This window comes from Cyrtonyx montezumae, unplaced genomic scaffold, assembly GCF_038088225.1.
Source record: "Cyrtonyx montezumae isolate F1298 unplaced genomic scaffold, pur_monq_1.0 scaffold_12, whole genome shotgun sequence".
Taxonomy (NCBI): domain Eukaryota; kingdom Metazoa; phylum Chordata; class Aves; order Galliformes; family Odontophoridae; genus Cyrtonyx; species Cyrtonyx montezumae.
The window spans coordinates 8147961-8171435 of record NW_027071848.1 but is presented as its reverse complement, the minus strand read 5'-3'; the positions used below and the strand labels follow the sequence as shown (position 1 = coordinate 8171435).

The 23475-nt window shown below is 42.3% G+C and overlaps 1 protein-coding gene across 1 annotated transcript in view; it reads right to left on the bottom strand.

The window, feature by feature from the left end:
* HEPHL1 (hephaestin like 1) overlaps window positions 1-21596 on the bottom strand; it is a 29756-nt gene extending 8160 nt beyond the window's left edge. The window contains exons 1-12 of the mRNA XM_065730335.1: window positions 21427-21596; window positions 12573-12817; window positions 11464-11676; window positions 9562-9741; window positions 8333-8587; window positions 7334-7502; window positions 6511-6650; window positions 6207-6338; window positions 3284-3495; window positions 2704-2854; window positions 1336-1548; window positions 3-216 (exon numbers count right to left, since the gene is read on the bottom strand). Coding sequence (XP_065586407.1) covers window positions 3-216; window positions 1336-1548; window positions 2704-2854; window positions 3284-3495; window positions 6207-6338; window positions 6511-6650; window positions 7334-7502; window positions 8333-8587; window positions 9562-9741; window positions 11464-11676; window positions 12573-12817; window positions 21427-21596 — 2294 coding nt within the window. The remainder of the gene's footprint in view (window positions 1-2; window positions 217-1335; window positions 1549-2703; window positions 2855-3283; window positions 3496-6206; window positions 6339-6510; window positions 6651-7333; window positions 7503-8332; window positions 8588-9561; window positions 9742-11463; window positions 11677-12572; window positions 12818-21426) is intronic.
* Between the last annotated feature and the right edge of the window lie 1879 nt (window positions 21597-23475).

Sequence of the window (23475 nt, the reverse complement as noted above, 5' to 3'; positions counted from 1 at the left end):
ACCTTTCCTCGTTGCTGCTGATGTTGTAAATCTTCGGAGCTGAGCTCTTGTTTGAGGCATAGTCCCACTCCACCTCCTCCGCAGCGATGTAGTAGAGCCTGACGGCATGACGCTGTTGTTGGGCTCGGGTGGCACTGCGGCAGCTGCTCACCTCGTACAGGTGCTTCATTCCTCCGACAAAGTGATCGAAAGTCCTGCAAACCACTTTGAATGTGCCTGCAAAGGAAAGTTCTTGAGATTGAGGTGACTGTGAAAGCAAGCAGCCTGTAAAACTGATTTTATTGCCTTGTTCATCTCTGGTCTGTCCTCCAAAAAAATTAACCCTAATCTGTGATGCTATATAGAAAGTCAGGCAAGGGGCTGTTTACATCACCCAGGGCCCATTGGCTTTGGAAAACTAAGGGTAAACACCATCCATCTCCTTTAGTCGCATGGGCTGTGGCCATACGATGTCAGAGTGTGAGCACCCAGCTGTCTTAAGTGTACCTCACCAACCTCAATTAAGGCATGGAGAAACAAGGTGCGTGTTTCAGTTATGCACAATCAGCTCAGTGGACCAAGATTAGAAGCATAACTCGACTGTCCAGTCTGGATCTCAATCTGCTCATTTTGCTTCCAGAGTAGGAGCGGGGGACAAGGTAAAGTAACATACTGTTAAGAAAAATCACAGGTGGAAGTGATTGTAAAGATCTGATCATTCATTCAGTTTTGCTTGTGTCCAGTAGGAGGTTAGCTGTCAAAAAATAATGAACTCCCAGACTTCGTTGTTCAGGGTAATTCCTAGAGTACAGTTTCATGATGGCAGTGGAATGTATAGAATACACACAAGAGGTCTTGTAGACCTCTACTTTTTGGTGTACATATATATTTGATTTACAGCCCCTTGCCAGAAAAGCAGTCCTGCCTGAGTTCTCAGCTGCACTGAGTCTCCAAAGACCAGATAGAATCACAGAATGACTGAGGTTGGAAGAGACCTCTTGGTCCATCTGCTCCAACCCCTGCTCCAGCAGGGACACCCAGAGCAGGGTGCCCAGGGCCATGTCCAGGAGGCTCTGGAAGATCCCCAAGGAATAGATCCCACAGCCTCTGGGCAGCCTGTGCCAGTGCTTGTAACACTCAGCACAGAATCACTTTCTGGTGGTCTGAGAGAACCACCTATTTTCCAGTTTATATCCATTGCCTCTTGTCCCAACACCACCGACAAATGCCTGGCTCCATCTTCTCTGCCTATCCCCACACTTTCTCTCTCCCTCACTCTTCCCAGTTCTCTGGCTGTTATTTAGGCTGTCTGATTTCTGTGGGTGCCAGAACACCAAGATAAGCACAGTAACATACCCACATGGTCTGGCTGCATCAGTGCTGTCCCTGATAAATGTGGAAACAAGGCCAGGCCATCCCTCGTGGTTCCTCTTAGGTCAATGTTGTTTCCTTGAAATTGAACCCCATGCATGTCATAGTGACTTCCCAGTCCAATGAGGTGCCAGGAGACCTTGTCATCCTTGCACATGGCCAATCCTGGCAGATTACCAAACAAGTAACCATTGACAGCTGGAGGAGAAGAAAAGAACCTGGTTAGTGGCTCAGCACAGAGCCTCCCATCACCTCTGTGGCAAGAAGCTCACAACTGAGCAACTCAGAACATTAATTAAAGGGGCATTGTGGGAAGCAAAGGTAGCAGTGGATGACACCACATTGATGCTTAAATGCTGTTCTTACAAGCTCTTAGCTCCTACATTTCTCTTAACCCATAAAATCTTGTAATTATCTGTTGCAGGGATTTAGAGATTCTCCTCCAAACTCTCCAGAGTGTGTCACAGTTGCTGGTTAAATATATAAATTAGGTACCTCCTTTCAATCTGGAGGAAGTATAACCAGATAATCAAGGACATGGACAGGGACATAAAAGCTTCCAGTTCTGATACAGTGTTTCCATATGATACTGACTTCTGATTTCCATCTTTACTCCCAAAATGTCTCTTTCAAATTTAATCATAAGATATCACCTCATAACAGACAAATAACATAGAAGAGTCCAGCAAGTCTGGAGATGAATTTATGGTAAATGTGTTCAAAGAGTGATAATCACTGCAGAATGCCTGACAGCTGGAGACATTGTACCTGCACTGCCTTCACACACTTCGCTCAGTAGTTGACTGTTCACTATCAGTACATGTTCTCAGTGTTCTCAGCAAAACCAAATCACAGCTATGAGTTACTCAAGACTGTCACGTCAGGAATAATGTTGAGAATATCTGTGCCAAAGTCAGACATTTACATATAGAAATGATGTTTCAAACCATTACTGGACATTTCCTTAGTCTTCGCCTCTCCTCTGTTGGAGTGGTCACTGCCCAAGTGGAGCTGGCAGAGCAAAGAAACTACATTGCTGGAAACAGTGGCATGTCCTGTAGCTACACTGGAATCACCAGAGACCTGCAGCAGATGCATGACTTTGGCATTATACCTTCTTGTAGACCCTAGCCTACACTCCATTCCCTTTCTCCAGGTGTAGTTGACATGTGGTTTCAGTCCTTGTTAATGTGACAGAGGATTCAACATTCAAAGGACATCAGGAACTGACTAAACACTGACTGACAACTTTCCACCTCATCCTCCAAGGCATTGCAGTCATCTGTGAATGACAATAAATTTTGCCAATAATGACTGAAGAAAAAATATCAGCAGATACTAAATGCTTCGTACCATGCATTTTGTTGGATTCCTTGAAGTCTGCATCATTTTCATCTACTTTTGAAGGGTCTCCAGTAAATGCTTCAATATTCTTGTTCAGATACCAGCTGTCATTTTCATCAAAGATTGAAAAGAGGAGGTAGAATTCTCTGTCTATTCCTTTCTGCAGCCAAGGAGAAAGCCCACACACTAAAATTAGTCTGCAGAGAATTATCAAGTGAAAAATTATACATTTTTGGTAACAAAAGAATATTTTACACAGCAAGCTGCAGCTGCTTTCTTACTATATCCTTTTAGAGGATTTGGATTGGCACTCTTCCATGAGCCAGAAGAAAAAAGAAAGTGATGTTTGCTGCAGGTGGAAAGACGCAGTCATTGTCAATGAATGCATAGAAAAGGTGGAAAAACTAAGGGACAAGTCTAAGTGCTGGGAATGCCAGTTTCACCTTCCTATCCACCCCATAGGTCAGTTTTAACCTGAGGAATGACATTTCTTTAAGCTCTTAAATTTGAGCTGGGACCAGTGCAAATCTGTTCTCAACAAAGCCCACCACCATGCTGTTCTGGAAAAGCCATTCTCCATTTTGAGCACCTGTGAACCATCCTCATTCAGTGTGTTCTTCCGACAGACCAACAAAGGCCCCACCAGGCCAGAGTTGGTGTCCTTGACAGCATCAGTGGCTGAGTAGTACAAGTAGGTCAGGCATGGTGGGTCACTCTCAGTCGGACCTCCATTTTCAGGCACTCTCCATTTGTAAGTGAAGGTTTCACCTGGCTTAACGTGGGCTCCCGGCTTCATATATCCTGTAGAGAGAAAGTAGAGAAGGACAATTGTCATGGGAAGGTTATATCATTCAGAATACAAGTGTTGGGTGGGAGGCAGGCATAGCCACTGGTTTCTACAGACAGGCTCAAGCACTATCCTGTAGGTTGGTGACTTCTGCCATAGGGACATCTCCCAGAGCCATGTGCCACGGGAGCACATTGAGCCGTTCCTCGCAGAACAAGTTTAACACAGACTCTGACATAATGCTATCTGAATTGTCTGGATTTGGTCAGACTAAACATGCAGAGCTCATCTCTGCTTTTAATTGGCTTCCTCTAATGTCAGTAGCTTACGTGCCCTATCGTCAGACTCATCTGAGGTGCAACCGCAGAGTCAGAATTTACATTAAGCACCAACAAAGCAATTACATCAGCAAGCAGAGCTAAAGCTGTGACAGCTTAGAAATTCAAAGCAAATCTGATCCTGGTAATTGTTTCTTTTTGATTTTGCAGCAATGCACAGGAAGCCCTGCTAGATTCTCCAAAGAGAGGTTGGTATTACTTTTTTCAGAAGTTAATTCTGGCAATTGTCTGCTGTCCTGCATAGGGTGGATGTAGCATCACTCATGCAATGTAGCCACTGTAAGACAGCACTGGTACCCATAGAGAGAGGACTTATAAGGGAGACTGGAAAGGACGGTTGGGAAAAAGGGTCAGCCCTGCACTCTTTGAAGAAAAAAATGCTAAGTAACATTTTTGCTTTATGCTATGAGGAAGATCAAACTAGACATTTTATTTAAAGCTGAGGCATCTCTTGCCCACATTTTCTCAGTGCAGACAGATATATCTGTCAGCTGCAGCCTGCACTGATTTGGTTTTCTGTATGTCACCAGGATGGGGGAATGTCACATGGAGAATACTATTAGAAGCTTAAATGTGAGTGAAAATATTAGTATTTCATTTGAAACCACACAATTTGCCACAAATCACAAAGCAAAACAGAGCACTGAGTTAATCTATCAGTGGTGCTCAATGAGAAGAACGCTGATTTGAAGAAAAAAAAACCTGCTGAGATTGATGTGTCAAATGCAACATGAAAAATATTACTGAGAGTATAACTGAAAAAATAAAGATAACTGATAAGCCCTAGGTATGTTCATGTGCAGCATCTTCATACGAACAACCTACGCTCAGTCTTCAAAAAAATCATTTTGAAGAAGTTTTACAGCCCCCTTAGGAGCTGTACCTGTATACACTTTTAGATGGATGTGGTGGAAATCCATGACACGGGGGTCACGAAGAGAGAAGAAAGGCAGAAAAATTGTTATGAAGAGATAAATCTGGTATCACATTTTCCTCTCCAGAGAACCAGAGTTGAGCCACTCACACTGCTGCTTAGTAGTCAGACTTGGTTTCATTCTGCCCCACACCAAAGGGTGCGATGCTGATGGATGCTGTTACCATGGGATTAAACAGAAGCACAACAGGACTGCAAGCAGAGAGAAGAAGCTACCTTTCCATGAGGAAATTATATCAAGTATGGGTGGCATTAGAATATGGTGACTTCAAGGCTGAGCTTAACCTAGATATTTTAAGATACAGTGGGGCCTGCTCGAAAATTGCCTGTGTTGCATAGTCATCAACTAGAGACAAAAGAATTAGATTCAAGCCTTTTGTGCTTATTTTATTGTGTAACTTTATGACTTTGCATGTTGACTTAATTCTCTTAGCACAGTTCTCAAAAGAAGGATTATGTCCTGGAAGTTTCTTTTTAATGTGTTGCAGTGGAAGGAAAATAATTTAGACAACAAGAAAACTAACTTTCTCTTTAACGTTGCAAATGCAGCAAGGATGTTTTCGGAGATCAGTATTATCTCTATAGGTGCTATGGTTGGGATTAAACTAATTTAACACAGGCTCTCTGAATCTTGGATATGTGTTCTGCCCCTAATCCTTCTGTAGTCAGCAGGCATCAGTCAGACACATCCAGGGGAGACCTACTGTCTCCTAAAAGAAGTGTTCAAAGTAAATGAGACTTTGCAGCCTCTGAAGGAGCTGTTTCTTGCCTCTGACTGGAGGAGTTGCCTACCAATTAGACATGACACCACACATTTAATAGTTAAATTTTGATGATAAAGATCCTATCTTTGCACAAAATGAGAGGAAGCCTTTGGTAAATGTTCTGCTCTAGTATTCACACATTTATGAGGATTAATAAGAGTTGTTATTGCTTCACATTCTGGGTCAATCAGATAAAAGATGCCTGGATGTTGGCAATCCTGGAAATGAAGGAAGTTAAATACCTGACTTGGGTTAGAATATCAGATATGAAGCAGCCCAGACCTTGTGGATAGCTATATCCAAAAATTCAGCAAGATCATCATGGCATCATCATGCCAGATCCTAAGCAATATTTTTCTGGAGCATGTCCAGAGTAGAACTACTGGCTGCACATATGTGATGTTAAAGCAGAACTAATGTAAATTAGATTGGATTTTTACTCAGTATTAACAGATGGACCTTGGCTAGTTTCAGTCACCTTTTTGGGCATGCTCTAAGGGAAAGAACCAGTACAGAGGCAAAGCAGAGGTTTCCTTGTGGCAGGTAGGGAAGACATAAACTAACCAAATCATTTCTTCTATGCCTTACTATCCACAGAAAGGGCAAAGCTACAGAGCAACAGCAGAAGTTCTGTAGGCTCATGTATTCTGGATGTGACAACGCAGTGTTGCACTAAAAACTTAACTTACCATCTAAGTAGGGTGCACCTTCTGACATTTTGCTGAAGCTTACACCATGGGCCATAATGCTGTAGCTCCTTCGGGCTTTGTTGGCAAAAGTAACTAGCACTGTATCTCCCACTTCAGCTTTTATAACAGGGCCTTATGGAGAGAGGGTAAGGGAAGGTATTAGAAGAACTGCCAACAAAGGTATTTCCATCTAAACAAGACAAGGCTGGCCGGCAGCTGAATCCACAGAATTCCCCTCTGGATCCAAGAGGAGTTCTGCTTCCAAATCCAATGGAATGAGAGGATGGTAAAATATTCACTGTACCAAGTATTCCCAGGTGTTTCATGTTCTCTGGCTGAATCTTCCTTTTATTGAATGTTGCGTCAGTATACTCCACATAGTGAACCTTCCAGTACAGTCCTCCTATTCTGTCAATCCCTTGTGTAAAATATATTGCAGATTCACTGTGGAATTAACAAATTGAACTGGTTCAATAACTGTGAGTTCAGATAGAAACCTTAATTTAGGATAAAGTTATTACCCCAGACATGGGAGAAATGACCTCCCAAGTTACTAGTTTGCATATACTTTTCCAGCTCTCTAGAGGAGATATTATTGACCTGAATTACAGCTATGTATCAGTTAACAAATGGGCATTCATTGTGCATTAGACTTTAGGGTGTTCAAGTTAAGACGAATGCCATGTCAACTTACCCCTAACTACCTTAGGGCAAGACCTGTGCCATTGCTTGTTCTCAGTGGGTTTATAATCTTTAGTTTTCCTGGGCTGCAATACAATTCATCCCCATCAGCATTCCCGAGGGGGTAATCTGCCATTATGGCACTCCAAGATAAACTCATTTCAAATGTGATAGCTGCCTGAGGAATCTCAATGTAAGGGCTTGCATACATCACCAGGGCTCACTTTCTCCATGGACTTAATTGTGGAGAGAGATAAGTGCTTCCAGAAGGCAACTACTAAGCATCGCAGTTACAAATCTAATTTCTCAATGAGGTTGTTTAAATCCTCCCTGCCCCATCCAATTAAAATTAATAACAGTGCAGGACCTAGCCCTGGTGAATCACAGCAGGATCTCATCCAGACTCTCGAAATTAAAGCACAACAGAAGAGGATGAGAAAGCTTACCTGCCAGTGGCATTTAAGCCCTGCCCAGTGAATTTATCATAACCGTCAGGTCCATAATTCCAGAGCACTTCTTCAGCAGCAATATAGTATCTTCTTTTGTGACTGAGGGGTGAAGGTCGAGACAGGTTTTTTTGGCACATCTGTACATCATACAGTGCCTCCATGCCACCTGGGAGGAGAAAGAATCTGGAGACAGTCCTTGGCCAGCTGCCGAGTCAGTAATCTCATGGGTACAAATGCACATTCAGAAACCTCTAGGCAGGAGCTACATGGGTTGGAAAAAGTGACTAGGATCATTTGTGTAAGTTTCTATTTCTATACACTTCCTCCTTCTACAATGGTCCAGATGCTAGCATGCTTCTCTTGCAAGCCATACATCATCACACTGGTGAAAACTGCTGAAATCCATGACACACATTAATGGGTTTATTTACTCAGTTCCCCAGTCTGGGTAAGGATGAAAAGAGATTTTGGAGACTGCAATTCCCCCCTTAATGTGCAACATGGTATCACCTCATCTGGACTTCCACTGAAACAGAAAAGCTGGTCCTTTATAGCACTGAAGATGTTTGTTTTTTGCCAAAACTCTTTGCATAGTACAAATCCCACTGAATGCAATGCACAAGTCCTTAAAAGTAACAATTATCACAACTCATGACTGTCTCTGATACCATAATTATACATTGCCTGCTGTTGCCAACATAGTGTATGCTATCTGCTTTCAGGTTCTTGCGTCATACAAATGTAGCACCATCATCATCATTAAATTCCTTCACGTGAAAGTTTCTTACCAGACCATATTTCCAACTTTGGCCCAAGATACATAATTTACAGTGGAGGCTGAACTCATGATATATTTGTGGTGAAGTACTTCTGAAAGTGTCAGTCAGAAATGTCAAATCTCATTTCCACTGCAAACCTCTCCATTTCCTTTTCCTAGCATAATGGAGTCTGGAATGTCTGTATCTGAATGGATCAGGGAAAGCTGTAACACCATACCTCGTAAATGCTCATTAACTTGGCACGTTATCAACCACCTCCCGAGGTTCCCAGGGGTCATCTCTGCTGTGATGAACGTTGCTGCAAACAGACCGACGACATCTGCCCTCTGGTCTCTGTTAGTGAATGTGTGGCCATAGAAATACACGGCGTGGATATCTATTTCGCTTCCCATGCCAAACAAGTGCCAGGACATGGGAGTGTCAGCACACATCTCCAAGCCAGGCAGATTCCCATAAATATAGCCATTAACAGCTAAAAACAAAAGTAGAAGATGTTATGAGAGGGAAAAGAGAAGTGACAAATGCATCTGACTTCATTTCTGAAGACAATGCTTTTCTGACTCAGAAAAGAATCTAAGGATGTCCACACTCATCCCCTAGCTGAATAAAATGTTCACAGGCTGCCAGAGGAAGGATACATTTCTAAACAGCCAGCTTACAGCTCTGGATGATCAGTCCCAAATTCTCTGGTTGGGTCTATGAAAAACTTCCTGGGTCCTGTCAAGGTATTACAAAGGCCCAGTCAGCACCAAGAAGGCCTGATAATGAAGTTAATTGGTTCTGTAGGCACTTAAGATGTCTGGAATCTATTCTCTTTAATTCTGAGTCATAAGTATGCTATTGTATATCCAGCTCAGGAAACTTAAATTAGAAGATTATCAGTCAGATCAGTTCAGTCAGCTCTCTCTTCCTTAGCTTCCATACCTGACAATATATCAGGATATTAGAAGAATGAGATTCACACTTTGTAAAATAATTTAGCTCCTAGGTTCCATGGAATGACTGGTTTAGCTTCTTAGCCCAGATCTCCAAATAGCATGAACTCTGAACTCTGAAGGGCAGAAATAGCAGTATCAGCCAACCCACCAGTCTCAAGGCCTTCTGAGAGCCAGAATTGTTGGACTCTTCCAATATACACATCTCAAAGTGCTCTTTAGCTTTTTTTTTTTCTCTTTTCAAAGCTCATAAAGCAGTCACTAAAATTTTTACACCTGTTGCCTAAGATAATATTCTAAACAAGTGGCAGAGCTGGTTATGAAAGCCAGATCTCCTTGCTGCAAACCAGGGTGTTGTGCTGTGTTTAGGGAAAGGCTTTTTATCAACACAGTACTTCAACATCTCAATCCATTTCATACTGACACAGATAAGGGAGAGACAGAAAGTCCTAGTCATACGAAGAGCCCGATTACTGCTGTAAGTCACCATTTGCTCAAGAGTCCTGCTCACCATGCATTCGGTTGCTGGTCTGGAAACCTTCATCTTCTTTGTTAACTGTGGCTGGTTCTAAGCAGAAGGTATTTATATTCTCATCGAGGTACCAGCTGACATTTTCATCTACAATGCTAAACATCAGGGCAAAAGCATTAGCAGCACCAGTCCCTTCTATTGAGGTCTCATCTGCAGTTCCTAAATTGCAAACAAAAAGGAAAGTGCTAAAAAAATCCTTGGAGGGGACTGAATTTTAAAGTGACAGTAACTTTGGAACATTCAAGGAAATAAAACAGTTTGCCCACAGTCTATTGCAGGTTGAATCTCACCTAATTTTATCCCTCCAAGGCACCTTAATTCCACCTCCCAAACGTTTGAGCAGATGCGTGCATCCAGCAGGCAGCTTATCTCATCTAAGTCATATTGAGCTGCTATTTAATGGTCTTGACACAAGCACAAGTAGCTGCCAAAAGTTGTGGTCTGTTTCCCTATCTTTGTCCCACTGTTTCCAACTCTGCCACTTAGTATTAGCATCTGTGTGCCAATGCAGTAAGCCATATGACCCAGCTGGTCAGAAACTAAGGAGAGGCAAATGACAGCCTGCGTTCCTGTTGCACTGAAGCAAGCTTGTGAGGTATACCCTCAGAACAGCTGAGTATACATGGCCCACTCTCCATGGGCTAGAAAGGAAATCTAGACAATTAACTAGGACTGGATATTTACATCTTAATAGGTTTAAGACACGATGAGTACAATCTATTCACACTAAGCTGTATATCACTATGAGGGACCATTTGGGGAACAGTCTGAGAATGCAGGAGTGGCAACACTGAGTAGCTTATCATTAACCTCTGACAGATTTATATTTCATTTACTTGTCCTGTCTATCTCTGAATACTTGAAAACTTTTTGATTTCCCAGTGTTGTCTGAGATGGGACCGCAGAGCCTTGCTTTCAGTTCAGTGAGGATCCACCCATCACTGTCAGAGGGAGTAGGACTGAGGCAGGGGCATTGCTTAGATGGCCACCTTGACGAAGTCAAGAATGAATATGCAGATAAGCCACCCTTTCTGACTGGGATTCTTTTGAGCATGTTATCTCCTAGTTTCATGTATTATCCTACAGTCTTTGGCTCGGTTTCACCTATTCAGGAAGTATTGTATATTCCCCAGGATAAAAAAAAAATTCTGAGACATTTTATTGTCAGTTATTGTGAAACCAGACCTATGCTCTCCTCAATTAAGTCTTCTTCTGGACATATAACCATTGTTTCAGGTATATGTTCTGTACCTTTGTAAAGTTAGGGCTGGTTTTGTACTGCAGAAGACACTTGAAAGGTGGGATATATACACATGTCCCAAGTGGAGAAGGGACAATTGCTCAGCTGACAGATATAGTTAGTACATGGCTATTGCAATAAAGTACAAGGGACAGGCTGTCACCTCAGCTGTTCAGCACACACTCCCAAGTGGCTGTGATATAAAACCAATATGTGAAAATCCATAAGGAAAAAAATGACAAGGACCATTGGGGTTTCAAGTATGTAAACGCCAGTGTCAAAGTTACCTGCCCAGCTCTAATTTCACTTCCTGGGCAAGGAGTCTCCTGAATCAATCCCAGTTATGGCACATTTATTTTTGGTGTTAGCCATGACCAGCTGGCCACAGAGCATGCTGCAGTCCCTCTACCAGTTGAGGGAAATTTCTTGTGAAGCCAAAGGGGAGCAGAAGGGGATTGTCCCAGAGCTACAATACCTACCCTGGGATGCTCCTGGAATGGCCCAGCTATTCCTTGCCCCTTTTTATGGGCTATGTAGGGATAGATTCTAGACCATCATGTTTATACCTGTAAGCAAAAATGACTGTTAAGATGCCAAGCTCGGCAGAGGGGCTTGCTTCATCAGTGTTTCTAGCTCAGTACCTTTTTTACAAACCAGCAGTGGCCCAATTAAACCAGATGCAATATCTCTTGGGGTGTCAATGTGAGAATGGTAAATCCAAGTCAAGCAGTTTGAGTCTGCCAAAGTTGGGGAGTAACTTTTCCTTACTGGCCATGTGTAGGTGTAATTTCCACCAGGAACAACAAAATCATCTTCTTTGCTTTTACCACCAGTTCCATCAGGGTAAAGTGCTCCTAATAAATTTAAAAAGAAAGAAAGTTCTTAGTCTCACCTTAGCTGTTTTCCTTAAATAAATGTGTAATTTCTTCTATTTTATCACAGCTTTCAAAGACAAGAACTGCACTCACAAACTCAGAATCACTAAAAAATTGTGAACATTTTTCAGAAGTTCTGGTAAAAAAAGGCAAAAAGTGTTGACACTTAAAATCAAGTATTTGTCAGTAGATGAAGCTTTAAAATTCAAGAAACTTCCATTTTTCTGTATCTCTTTACTCTCATCAAACATGTGTACACATTTTGTTTGTTAACACTGTGTATCTTCTCACAGAAAGCTGATGAGAGCAGTTAAGTATGGTCAAATCATGGAATCGTTAGAGTTGGAAAGACCACTGAGGTCTTACAGTCCAACCATCAACCCATGCCTCTAGAACATGTCACTCAGTGATCTTTTTTCTTGGAAACCTCCAGGGATGGTGACTCCACCACCTCCCTGGGCAGCTACACATGCATAGATTTTGGATTCTGATTATAAAATCATGAGTGTTACAAATATAAAAAGAATAAAAACATTTACTTACAATAACTCTATCAATTGAAACAGGGTAGAAGTAGAAAGGAGGGAAAATACTTCAGTTACTAATAATTTGTGGAAAAAAATAACACCTAACCTGTTTCAGTGCTGGATTTATCCCAGGCATCATCCCAGGTTTGTGGACAAAAGTTTTAAGAAATTAGGATGTTCCTGTTTTTAGTCATCAGTTGCAATTACCAATGAGCTTATGAGAGGATGATCCAAAGTCCTTGATGTCTATGGCCAGAACAATAAATACTTGGACAAACTTCTAGCCCTGACATTCACTGCTCCGGGGTAAATGGAGGAGAAAAGAGAAAGAAGCAAACCAGCTTTTACCTTCAGAGTCCTTGTCGTAGAAGACCCCATGTGGATGCACTGAGTATGGACGAGAAGCAAAGTTTTTTAAATGGATGATAAAGACATCCTCTTCTTCTGCCTTCAGGACTGGCCCAAGGAACCCCAGCCAGGCGGCCTTGGGGATTTCCTGGGAGTATGTGTCATCTGTGTATTGCCTAAAAATAGCCTTTTTGTACACACGCCCTATACGGTTGGCTCCTCTTGTCGCATACACACTTGCAAACCTAATGTCGGGAAGGGAAAATAATTTAGAGACAAAAACTCATTGCAGAGTTGACCAACTTGTGCTTACAGTGCAGATAGTTCCCTGAGGTATACCAGCCAGCTGGTAGACTGAAGTGTGAGGAGTCAACCTGGACAACACTATTGGAGCCCATGCTCCTTTCTGTTCAGTAGCAGCCATCTACAGATCTGCTCTTTGGCGCAGGTGCGTGTGCTACAACTCCTCACTTGAGAACCAGGATCTCAGACCTTTCAGTGCAGTTTTAGCACCTTTTCCCTCTTTTGAGAGGGTGAAAACTCACATCTAAATGCTTGACAGTTCAGAAGGAGAAGAAAACCAAATTCTTTAAAGGTTTCTGTAAAGACAATAAAAGTGATTGTAAATGATTATTTTGGCAGCTCAGAAGGGTAGCACATTTTTGCTTTAAATCAGTATTGTATATGTTCCAGAACCTATATAGAAACTTCAAGTGATGGACAACACAACTTGTGGTCAGTGTTTGGCTGTTAAATTCCTCTCCCTTTAATTCTTGAAATGCATTTGCAGAGTAAAATCATCTAGCTCCACATTCCCACTGGCTCCCGTCATGCCTTTCTCACATCAAAGAGGCCACACACCATCAGGAATTTCTTTTCTATGCAGGCACTTGCACAAGTTTTAATTAATTGATTAAATTGCCTCCTACCTTTTCTCTGGACAAAACAAATGCATTGACATTCTTTATGACACAAGTCTTCTCTGACACTATTTTTTGAAAGCTTTCCAATATTTCTTTTTCTCTTTGGAAGTCAGAAATGAGAACTCCATGTAATATACAAACAATATTCCAGCTAAAGGCAGACACACACCCAGTCCATACTTCTTACACAACTAGAAATTGGTTTTGCTCGTTTAACTATAACTGGCAACCAATTTTAGGTTATTTGTTATGACATTAAATCTTCTTTGCTTCTCTCTAGAATGCGTCTAAACAAGTATGATACACACTCTCCATCTCTAAATATCATACACAGCGTCTAGAGGACACTCCACCACACAAACATGGCCATTTCACCTCTGTGACCACTATCTAAACCAAATCACTGAAGCAATTCACATTTAAAAGTCTCCAAAAATAATGTTTCTTCATTTGTTTATAACACAAGCTCACTATGAGCTATTTTGGTACAATCGAATGCATTGTCATAACACTGCTGTGTCAGAAACAGTCGTCTAGCACAGAGGGGAAGGGATGGAAGTTTCTCAGTCTGATCCATCATGAAATAAGTTATGCTAGATAAAAGTATAGTTAAGGACTAAGCTGCCAACAAGTATGGATTTTTAGCACATCTGCAGCTCTGTGGTAACTGTGTGTACAGCAAGACCTGGCATGGTAACCCTGTGCTCACTGAGGAGAAGATATCTTTCACCGTCTGGGGGAAGAGCTGCTACCTCAGAATAGTAGGTGGTGGTAGTAGTAGTACAACATGAACACCCATGCTTTCTTACCTCATGGCAATGTATTCCTGTGGCTATCTCCTAATTTGAATTATAAATTACCCTTATGCCCTGGCTCTCTGGACAGGCAACATTGCACACATAACTTCAGACCCCTGGGATAAACTGCCTGCTCTGCAGAACTCTGCTCCAAAAAACTGTACACTTTTGATCAGGCATGGTCACACCTGACATAAGTCTCACAGTTAGGGATTTAAATTCCAAGGAAACCACTCTGGGAAAAACCTGTGGGTTTAGACACCAGAAACTTCCTTGGTGCCCAAAGCAACAGGCACAGGACTTCCTAGCCAGCATTTCCATTGGCCAGATCTGTGCTCATCTCCTACTTAAAGACATCTAGGAGACAGAGAAAAAAAAGTCTTTTTAATGACAGGTTTCCAAAAGGGCATTCATTCAAAACCTCCACCCTTTCAGAGCTGCTGAACCCACTTTCTGTGTAACAGGTACCAGCCAGTCACAAAGCAGATGGGCTCTTCTGGGCTGAACATCAAGGAATAAAACAGAGTCAGAAAGGGATCACAGCACAGATGAAGCAACCACTTGGCTCTGTTTAACAGTGGGTTTTAGTTAAACATTTTCCAAGAGTAACCAACAAATCAGCTCTGGGAGACAAATTCCCACACCCCACTAATGCCCTAGCTGTTGATTCCAGATTCAGGTTCATCCATAGCTCCCTTCCTTCCTGATCAACACTTTTCAAAGGGCAGAAGAGTTTAGCGCTCAAAAGGCCTTAATAATACCCTGGAAGTTTCTTGGAGTGGAGACACTTCAGCCTCACTCCTTCTACTATCCAAGAAGGGCTAGAGTCTACTTCTTCTGCTTATACAGAGACATGGATATATTTTCAACATGTCCTTCTGGTTATCCTCAGCAACCCAAGAACAGAGCACAATGGCTGCTGTGAGTTCTGCTTTAGATGTCTGGGCTCCCCGATTTCCTCCCAGAGGACTTCTGCAGGGTCCACCTCATCCTTTCAAGCAGATGGTAGCTCTGTGTCTCTTTACATGTGTTGCTGTGCTTCACATTACAATGCTTGAAGTCCTCTTCAGAAAGACTGACTACACTGGAACCGACAATATCAGTCATAAGAAGCCCATAGAAAAGATTCATGGCTGTGAGTGACTTCTCTTTTTCATGCCTAGATGCCTGTACCAATTGGTCATCATCATGTGGGCACACTGTGGGGCTAGTACCTCTACACAGTGTTGCAAAGCAGACAGAGGATGGGACAGAGGGTGCTGGCACAGGCTTGTTCCCATGTCTTCTGCTGCTCCCCTGTTCCTCTTCTTTCTTTCAACTGTTTCACTGTGTCCTTGCTGTTGCTGTTAGCACACTCTGATTCCTTCCCTTAGAGAGATTTTCACTGCTACGGGATTTCATCTTGGATCTTTGACAACAACGTAGTCAAAGTTAATTCCCATCTCCTGATAGAGTATGCTTCCTGGGGATACATGTCCCATTTTCAGCCACCTAGATAAACATCCCCTTTAACTGTATCTCCTGTTTCATTCTTTCCTGCTCACTGTCTTTCCAATACATAACTGCAGCAACTACTTCTCCAAATGATGTAACAGGTAAGCAAATCCAAATCTCTAAAGCTTCCTTTGCTTTTTTCTTCAATTGATTACAATGTGCCTATTCTACTTGGTATCCCATGCCAAATGTCTCCTATCTCTCATTTGTCCCATGCTTCAAGCAGATAAACCTCCCTGCTTCTTCATGCTCTCCTGCTCACTAAAAATCATTTCATCTTCCTCATGACTTCATTATATCATTGCCTGAACCATCTCTCTGATCCTGTGTGGACATAATAGCTGATCTTCTAAACCAGACAATCTATCATGAGCTCAGTTGTCATGATGATCAGACAGTTCCAGTCCTTGCAGGGAAGGGGAAATCTCCATCCCCTGGAGATATACCCATGCACACTCCTTACATTCCCTTGAAAATTCTTCAATGTTCTTTCCTTTTTCTCTGGAATTAGTCCTGTCTTCAAGCCACATACAGAAATGAGCAGTCTTGTAAAAAAATCTTGTTCATATGAAGAAAACCTTGCAAGTCTTTCTCTTGTGTCTGTGCTTGATTTCATTTTGCCAGTTGACTATTCCCAGACATTCTTAAGAACCAAGAAAAGAGGGCAGAGCAGATGAGAAGGACAGGGAGTTATTAATAAGCAATGATCTCTCATTCCTTAAAATTAGCATTAAAGTAATTATAGTAAGCCATTCCTCTGTAGTGATGAGTATTACAACAATACTCACCACTTCCAAACAAGAGAAAGAGTGAAACAGGAGTGTTGTGTAGGCTCAGCTTCAATGATTTCAAGATGAAACATGCAGATAATCTGCCATCTCAGTGAAAGACCATGAGTTAAGTGTTGTTTCCACACCTATTCCTTTTTTTCACACACAAAAAAAATGTATTTTACCCTATTTATGTTACCTTTGATATTAAGAAGTAAGGTGCTTCTGTGAGTACTACAGTACAGTGTACAATAAGAGAGCTGCACACTGTGCACAGTAAGACAAATAGTACAGTGCATGGAGTCAGATTCCTTGCTGATGCAGTTCTGAAGCCTGCTGACTTTAACTCCCACTGACAACACTTCAGACAGCTGCCAGATGAGGAGTATTGAGTGTTCTCGTGCTGTTAACATGCCCAATAGCTGATGCATGCTCCTAGCTACGACTGTGGATAAACATAATCTCTTTCCAGTTATTGTCCTACTAAAATCCCATAGATTTTCCACTGGCAATATGGGCTTTTTCCCTTAAATCTGTCGTTGATGAAATCTTATTGCCTGCTGTCTTCTCATACTCTATCACTGTGTTTATAAGAGATCTTTTCTCTAAAAATCTCCCAGCTTTCCAGGAGGCTAGGAGAGTGCCCATGGCTGCCCCTGTCATGTTAACCCCCTGTTCAGCACAGCCCTCTGCCAGGCCACAGTTCCTCAGCTAAGGCAAGTGCAAGGTCTGTGCCAGAGGGACAGCCAGTCAAAGGGCTCAGTGGTACCTGCTCCCATTTCTAACAATGGTGCCCTGATCACACACCATCTAATAGCAGGGTGAGTTGTGTGTCCTCAAACAACAGATACAATGTGCTCAAGGGACACCTGAGACCTTTTCTAACCCACAGTTGCAGTTGGAGAGGTCAATTAAACCCACAGAACCATAGATGAAGCTCTGAAGTGTCACTGGTTAAGAATGGCTATAATGGTTTCTTTCTTAGGATGATCTCTCTCTTCCACTGAAGTCAGTAACAAAACTGCCCCTAGACTTCACTAGAGCCAGGATTTCGTCTTTAATGCCCTTTGGATGTTGACTCTTCCCACAGAGATCTTTTCTGCTGATGCAATTGGGTCATTTGGCCACATAATGACTCAGCCATTAGTTTAGTACCTGTGATGGTAGTTTTACTGTCATCCTCTGGGTTGGGATCTCCTCACAGGCAAGTTGCACAGACTGTGTTTGACGTTGTGGTAACAAAAAATACCCGCTAGTGCTGGTGAGTGCAAGACTTAGTCCAGATAAATGTAGGCTTGGTGGCCTAAAGAGAGGGGATGGGTGGTTACATCAGGCAAAACTTAATGACTTCCACCACCAGCAGAACAAGATTTAAGTGCCTATCGTATAAACTAGCACCAAATTAATTTAAGACAGATTATCAACCAAACTTTGATCCTGAGGGCTGAGCCATAGTAGGGAGGGAAGGACTAATGTATGTAAAACCACAACATCCTGGCACATTTTTCTACTGAAAGGCTATTGCCTTTGTGGCTATTAAAAGAAGCGAGCAATATCCAAGCTTGCCCTCCCACCACAGTGATATTCATATCCTCACCCACAACATCTCACAGAGAGCACATCTGGCAAGCATCTGGCAAACCTTGCATCCTGCATGTTCTGTCCACCATGGTTTAACAATTTCAGCTCTTTCACCAGTTGTATCAGGTGGGACAGAATGCTGAACACCTCAGCTCACCTATATTCAGTGGCTGTAATTTGGATCTAGCTATAGTTTCCAAAGTCCTGTGTGCTTCAGCAAATGCTGCTTTGATGTTTGAAGGAAGAACTGCAAGTGTAATGCTTTAGTCTCATTCATAACAACCCAAATAATGAGAATTGATAGAACTGCTTAAGGCTTCAAGTGTACCAGACAGATGGCAGGGGCAACAGCCTCATTATTCTCTTTGCACAAGAAGCACTGTTGCGCAGCGAAATACATGAGCTGTGCAAGCAGCAGGCTGGCCCCTGAGCACTGCAGCAACACAGATCATCATGAAAATTAACATCCAAGCAGAATAGTGACGTTGACACAGCACTGCGTTTGGGTTAATCAGCTCTGACGAGAGGCAGCATTTTCATCTCACACCCAGGGAGGTGCTGATGCAGCTCCAGGGCCGCTGGCTCACTCCACACCAGCAGGAACCCAGCAGCAAGATCCCACTCTCTTAATTTCTCCCCATGCCTCAGCCACAGGAAACTCCTTTCTGGAAAGCAGCCTCATTGCTGCAAAGAACTGAAGGCTGAGAGAGAACTCACCTTTGGCATGGCAGCATTTAAAATCATCTTTTTAATCTCACTATCTGATCTGGGTAACGTAACACTTTTCATTACATGGTTACTAACTCAACACTTTTATTACATTGCAAAGAATAAGTGGTTTTGATTATATCTCTGTGGGCTAGCTGGAATCAAAGCGAACATCCCTTTTTGTATATGCACCAGCACTTTTAAAGATAATCAGTTTGTCTGCAAGGTCTTCATCTGCACTTCCCTATCAATAAAACTGGGATAGTGCCCCATCAGATGGGTGCTGCAAGGATGCATCACCAGGTGAAAAATGCTGGGCCCAGTGAGCCCAAGTGCTGCTGTGCACAGAACATGGCTGGCTCAAAACACTTCCCTGCCCCAACACAGGAGCTGATCCTTAAACTTCTTTAATGCAATTGTGCTTTTCTTACTACCCATAGGAACCAGTCAGTTAGCTGAAGGTTAAGCCATTAGTATGCACCTTTATATTTGCAGTAGAGGCCACCCTGAAGAGTTGAATAGTCAAAAAAGCTGTTATTTGTTCACTTATTCCATGTGCTTATGCCAACAGACCATTAATCTAGAATACAGCAGCTTTATTCCGGCCTAATTTAATACAGTTTGGAAACAAAGTAAACTAGTTACAGGAATAATTTTCTATAGTTGAAGGCTTCATGTAGAGACTACACCACACAAACCCCCAAGCTTGGGATGTATAGTCCACCTTAAAAATCCAGATTACATTTCCTCTGTGGGTAAACCCTTTGGAATTTGCATTCTCTAATTATTACATTACAACACTGACTGAAGACACAAGCTATCATTTCTCCCTGTTGTGCCATGAAAAAGGCATTACATTAATGTCTCAGACTTTAAAGTAAATATGCTGCTTGATGTCCAGGGATCTCAACATGCAGACAGACTTAAAAGTACATTTTACAGAACAGTCTTTCTGCAAAACGAGGGAGGACCTCTTGATAGCTGCCTTTCACTTAAAGCTCTTTCCTCTCCAATGAGAGATCTGCCAATTCAGGGAGGGGAGAACGTTTTCCCGTGACAAAAAGAGTAGGATATGAGAAATTCCAATGTTTAACACAACCGAAGAACAACTTTTCCAGCAAAGAATATTTTAATAAGTTGGAAACAAAGTATCACCCCAAATTCATTCTAAATGAGTAGCACACATTGACTTGGATGCTATCTGGGACCTCCAGTTGTTAAGAGCATAAGCATAAGATTTTACTGAAAAATAAGATTCCTTCTTGCCTACTTCCTGTGGAAAAAACATTTACTTGATGAAATCTAGATAATAGCGATTCTGAAATTGACAGAAACTAGAGAAAGGACATCCATGTCTATCACATGGGACAGAACATTCCAGTGTGCCTACAGATCTACCATAGATGCTGGGACCTCTTCATTCACTCACAGCTCCCATCCCAGCCCTAAGCTTAAAATCAGAGGAAGGATCCCAAATTGTGTTGCCAAGTATATTGATTAAATCTTAAAAGTATTCCCATACATGTTTGGAGGCCATTTGGTAGAAAGTTACTGAGGGTCTGTGCCATCTCCAGTTCATGTTCAGGCCAGTTCTTCTGGCATGGGAAGGATATGCAGCCCATATCCTTATGCATATACATATCCCATATCCATATGCAGCCCAACCCCAGCACTGTGGCATGACAACTGGTGCCTGTTTTCCTTTGTCTAAGGCACAGGTCATCACAGTGCTCACCTATGCACTCCAGTTTCAGCACAGACAATTGCCAGGACTTCAGTGCAAACACTCACAATTGTATGTTTAAGTACCTACTTACATAGATATCCTAAATAAAGATCTCCACACTTGCACACATTTCAGGACCATACAGATAATATTCTTAGATCTCATTTCAAGTATTAAACACATTTCCATTTTACAATGTCATACCAAACCTCCAAATTTTTTCATCTCACCAAAAGCAAACACAGAAGTGCTTGCCCACCAAACTCTTCTCTGCAACTTATTGCCAATATATGTGCTTGATTATGGTGATGTTGTGATTTCACTTTGGACTACGAGTCCCAGAAATACCTGCATCTCCATGAAATGCACACAAGTAATTTTTAACCCCTTTTGAACCTGTTCTAAAATCCTCCTTTGGGTCACCCAGAGAAGCTGTGGGGTCTCCTCCTTGGAGATCTTCCAAAGGTGCCTGGATGTGGCCCTGGGCACCCTGCTTTGGGTGTCCCCAATAGAGCAGAGGTTGGGACACATGGACCCAGAGGTCCATGCTGACCTCAGCCATTTGGTGATCCTGTAACCCACTGTGTGATGGTTCTCTGACATATATCTGTTCCCTAATGTCACTGTCAAGTACACAAAAACTACCACTTGGCTTAATCAGCCACGCTGAAAGAGAACTCTTGCCCTGAAGATGAATATCCTGCCTATGAGAACATCACCAATAAACACAAAATGGAAAGGAAAAAAAAGTAAGAAAAATACATCTTAAGACATTCACAGTGACATTAACCACGTTTGTCTATTTCATTTGGAACTGTCACTACCTCTCCAAAATATGAGCCCGCAGTGACCTACCTGTCCTCTAAGAGGTTCTGTCCCGTGATCAGATTCTTCCCAGATGGTGCGTAGTCCCAGTTCTCTTCCACAATCCCGAGGTAATAGGTTCTGATTCTTGTCTCCACCACTGCAAACAGGCAGAAGAACCCAAGAGTGCGAAGGCAGCCACCACCCCACAAGGGAGGCATTTGTAGTGATTGCAAGGCTGGCAGCAGGCAGGCAGCAGCAGGGTGCACCACGGAGAGCTCACCCCTCCCTCCCGGCTCTTGACAAGTTATAAATAAGGAATGGACAGAGCAAAGCTCCTCCTCTGCAGCAGGTTAGGACTGGGATAGGTAGAGAGCTCGGCTATGCAGAGCAGGGCTAGGGAGGAGGTTGCTGCCATAGCAGGACTCTTGCCAATCCTTTGGTGAATGCATGAATTACTCACCTACCTGTCGAGGCTACAGCACGTCAGTGATTCTTGGAAGTCTGAACTGTTTTTTTGTCCTCTCTTTTCCAGATTGATTGGTACGGCATACTGGGACGGGTTTTTGTTTTTGTTTTGTTTTGTTTTCCCCATCACTTTCAACCTTTTTTTTTTTTTAATATGTTATTATTTTTAACTCTTTTATCATGTCTGAGATTTATAAAGCTAGCATCTTGCTGCCTTCATTTGGTTTATTCAACGACGTAACAGTAGTTTATAATTCAGCATTATCTGAGAGAAAAAGAAAATTTGCCAGTACCTCTCACATTTCTAGGATTTTCTAACCAATTTCTTAAGATGTCAATAGTCAGGATGTCAGATTTAGAGTAACCAAAACAAGAGGCCTTTTTACATGTATTTCTGGAAATTGGAGCCTCTGTAAGGTCCTTTTGTTTGGACAATAAGCATGTGGGCACAAAGATGAACCTCATCTTAAACTTGCTAGTTAAAATGCCCACATAGCTCTCTCTTGGCAAAGATAAATGTAATCCTATACAAGTATGAATCAATAGAATTTCCTAAACCGTTTAGGTAATATACCCAAGAAATCATCCAGGTGACAAGATCTTTGAAGTCATACAAACCTCTTACTAACTTTTAACTGATGAGAGACATTAAATATTGCTGTTCTGGAATGCAGCGTTGCACTCAGGACTCATTTCCAGCTGTGACAGTTGTAGAATTCTCTTTCCACTCCAGAGCTATCTGATTTATTTCCTTTGCAATTAATGATTACTGCTTGTTATGGATGTCAAAGGCTTCTCGGATGAATTTGATGGCCACAAGTTTATCTACATCAGTTATAACCTATCTCTGCAATGTAAATGTGTTTTTATGTGGCAGTTGTGTGAGGTTCACCCTCAGGCATGCAACAGTAACAGCTACACATACCTTCACAATAGCTCACAATAGTTCACCATAGCCCAAAAGGACCGTGGTGGGTCTCATCTGGAGTCAGACACAGCGCACAGACACAAGGAGGATCTGACCAAAAAAAGTTCTTCATTTCTTCAAGTTATGCTCTGCATCTCTCCATTGAGAAGCACTGACAGACCAATACACTTGGGTAAAGTTGAAAACAACCACGAATGACCATCTTAATTTAGGTGTAATAGCAAAAGACCCTTATCTGTGAGCTGCTCTCTGATACATGCTCATTGTCCCAGCCAGGCCAATTAACTTGATGGACAATGAGAAGAAGTGACATAACAGTATAGATGCTGTTTAGAGATGCAGATCCTCAGAAATGGCACCCTCTGGCTTCTGGATAGCCTTGAAAATTTTGCCCATCTCTGTGTTCTGCTGCTGCAAAGCTGAGCTTCCTGTCCTCTACACATCTCACGTCAGCCCAAGTAAACTCTTTCAGAATACCAATACTAAAAATTCCTTTTCCACTGCATTGTTGGGTCACTTGATTCTCAAATGATGCTAACTAATAGTACTGGGATGCTAAGAGGCATAATTAGGATACAAAAGAAAAGACAACGACTGCAGTCCAGAGGCTTTCCAACTGGTGGCACAGCTGTCAAACATGCAGCTGTGGTGGGACCAGCAGCCAGCTGCTGGTGATGCAGCTGGGAAAAGGCTGAGATGATGCT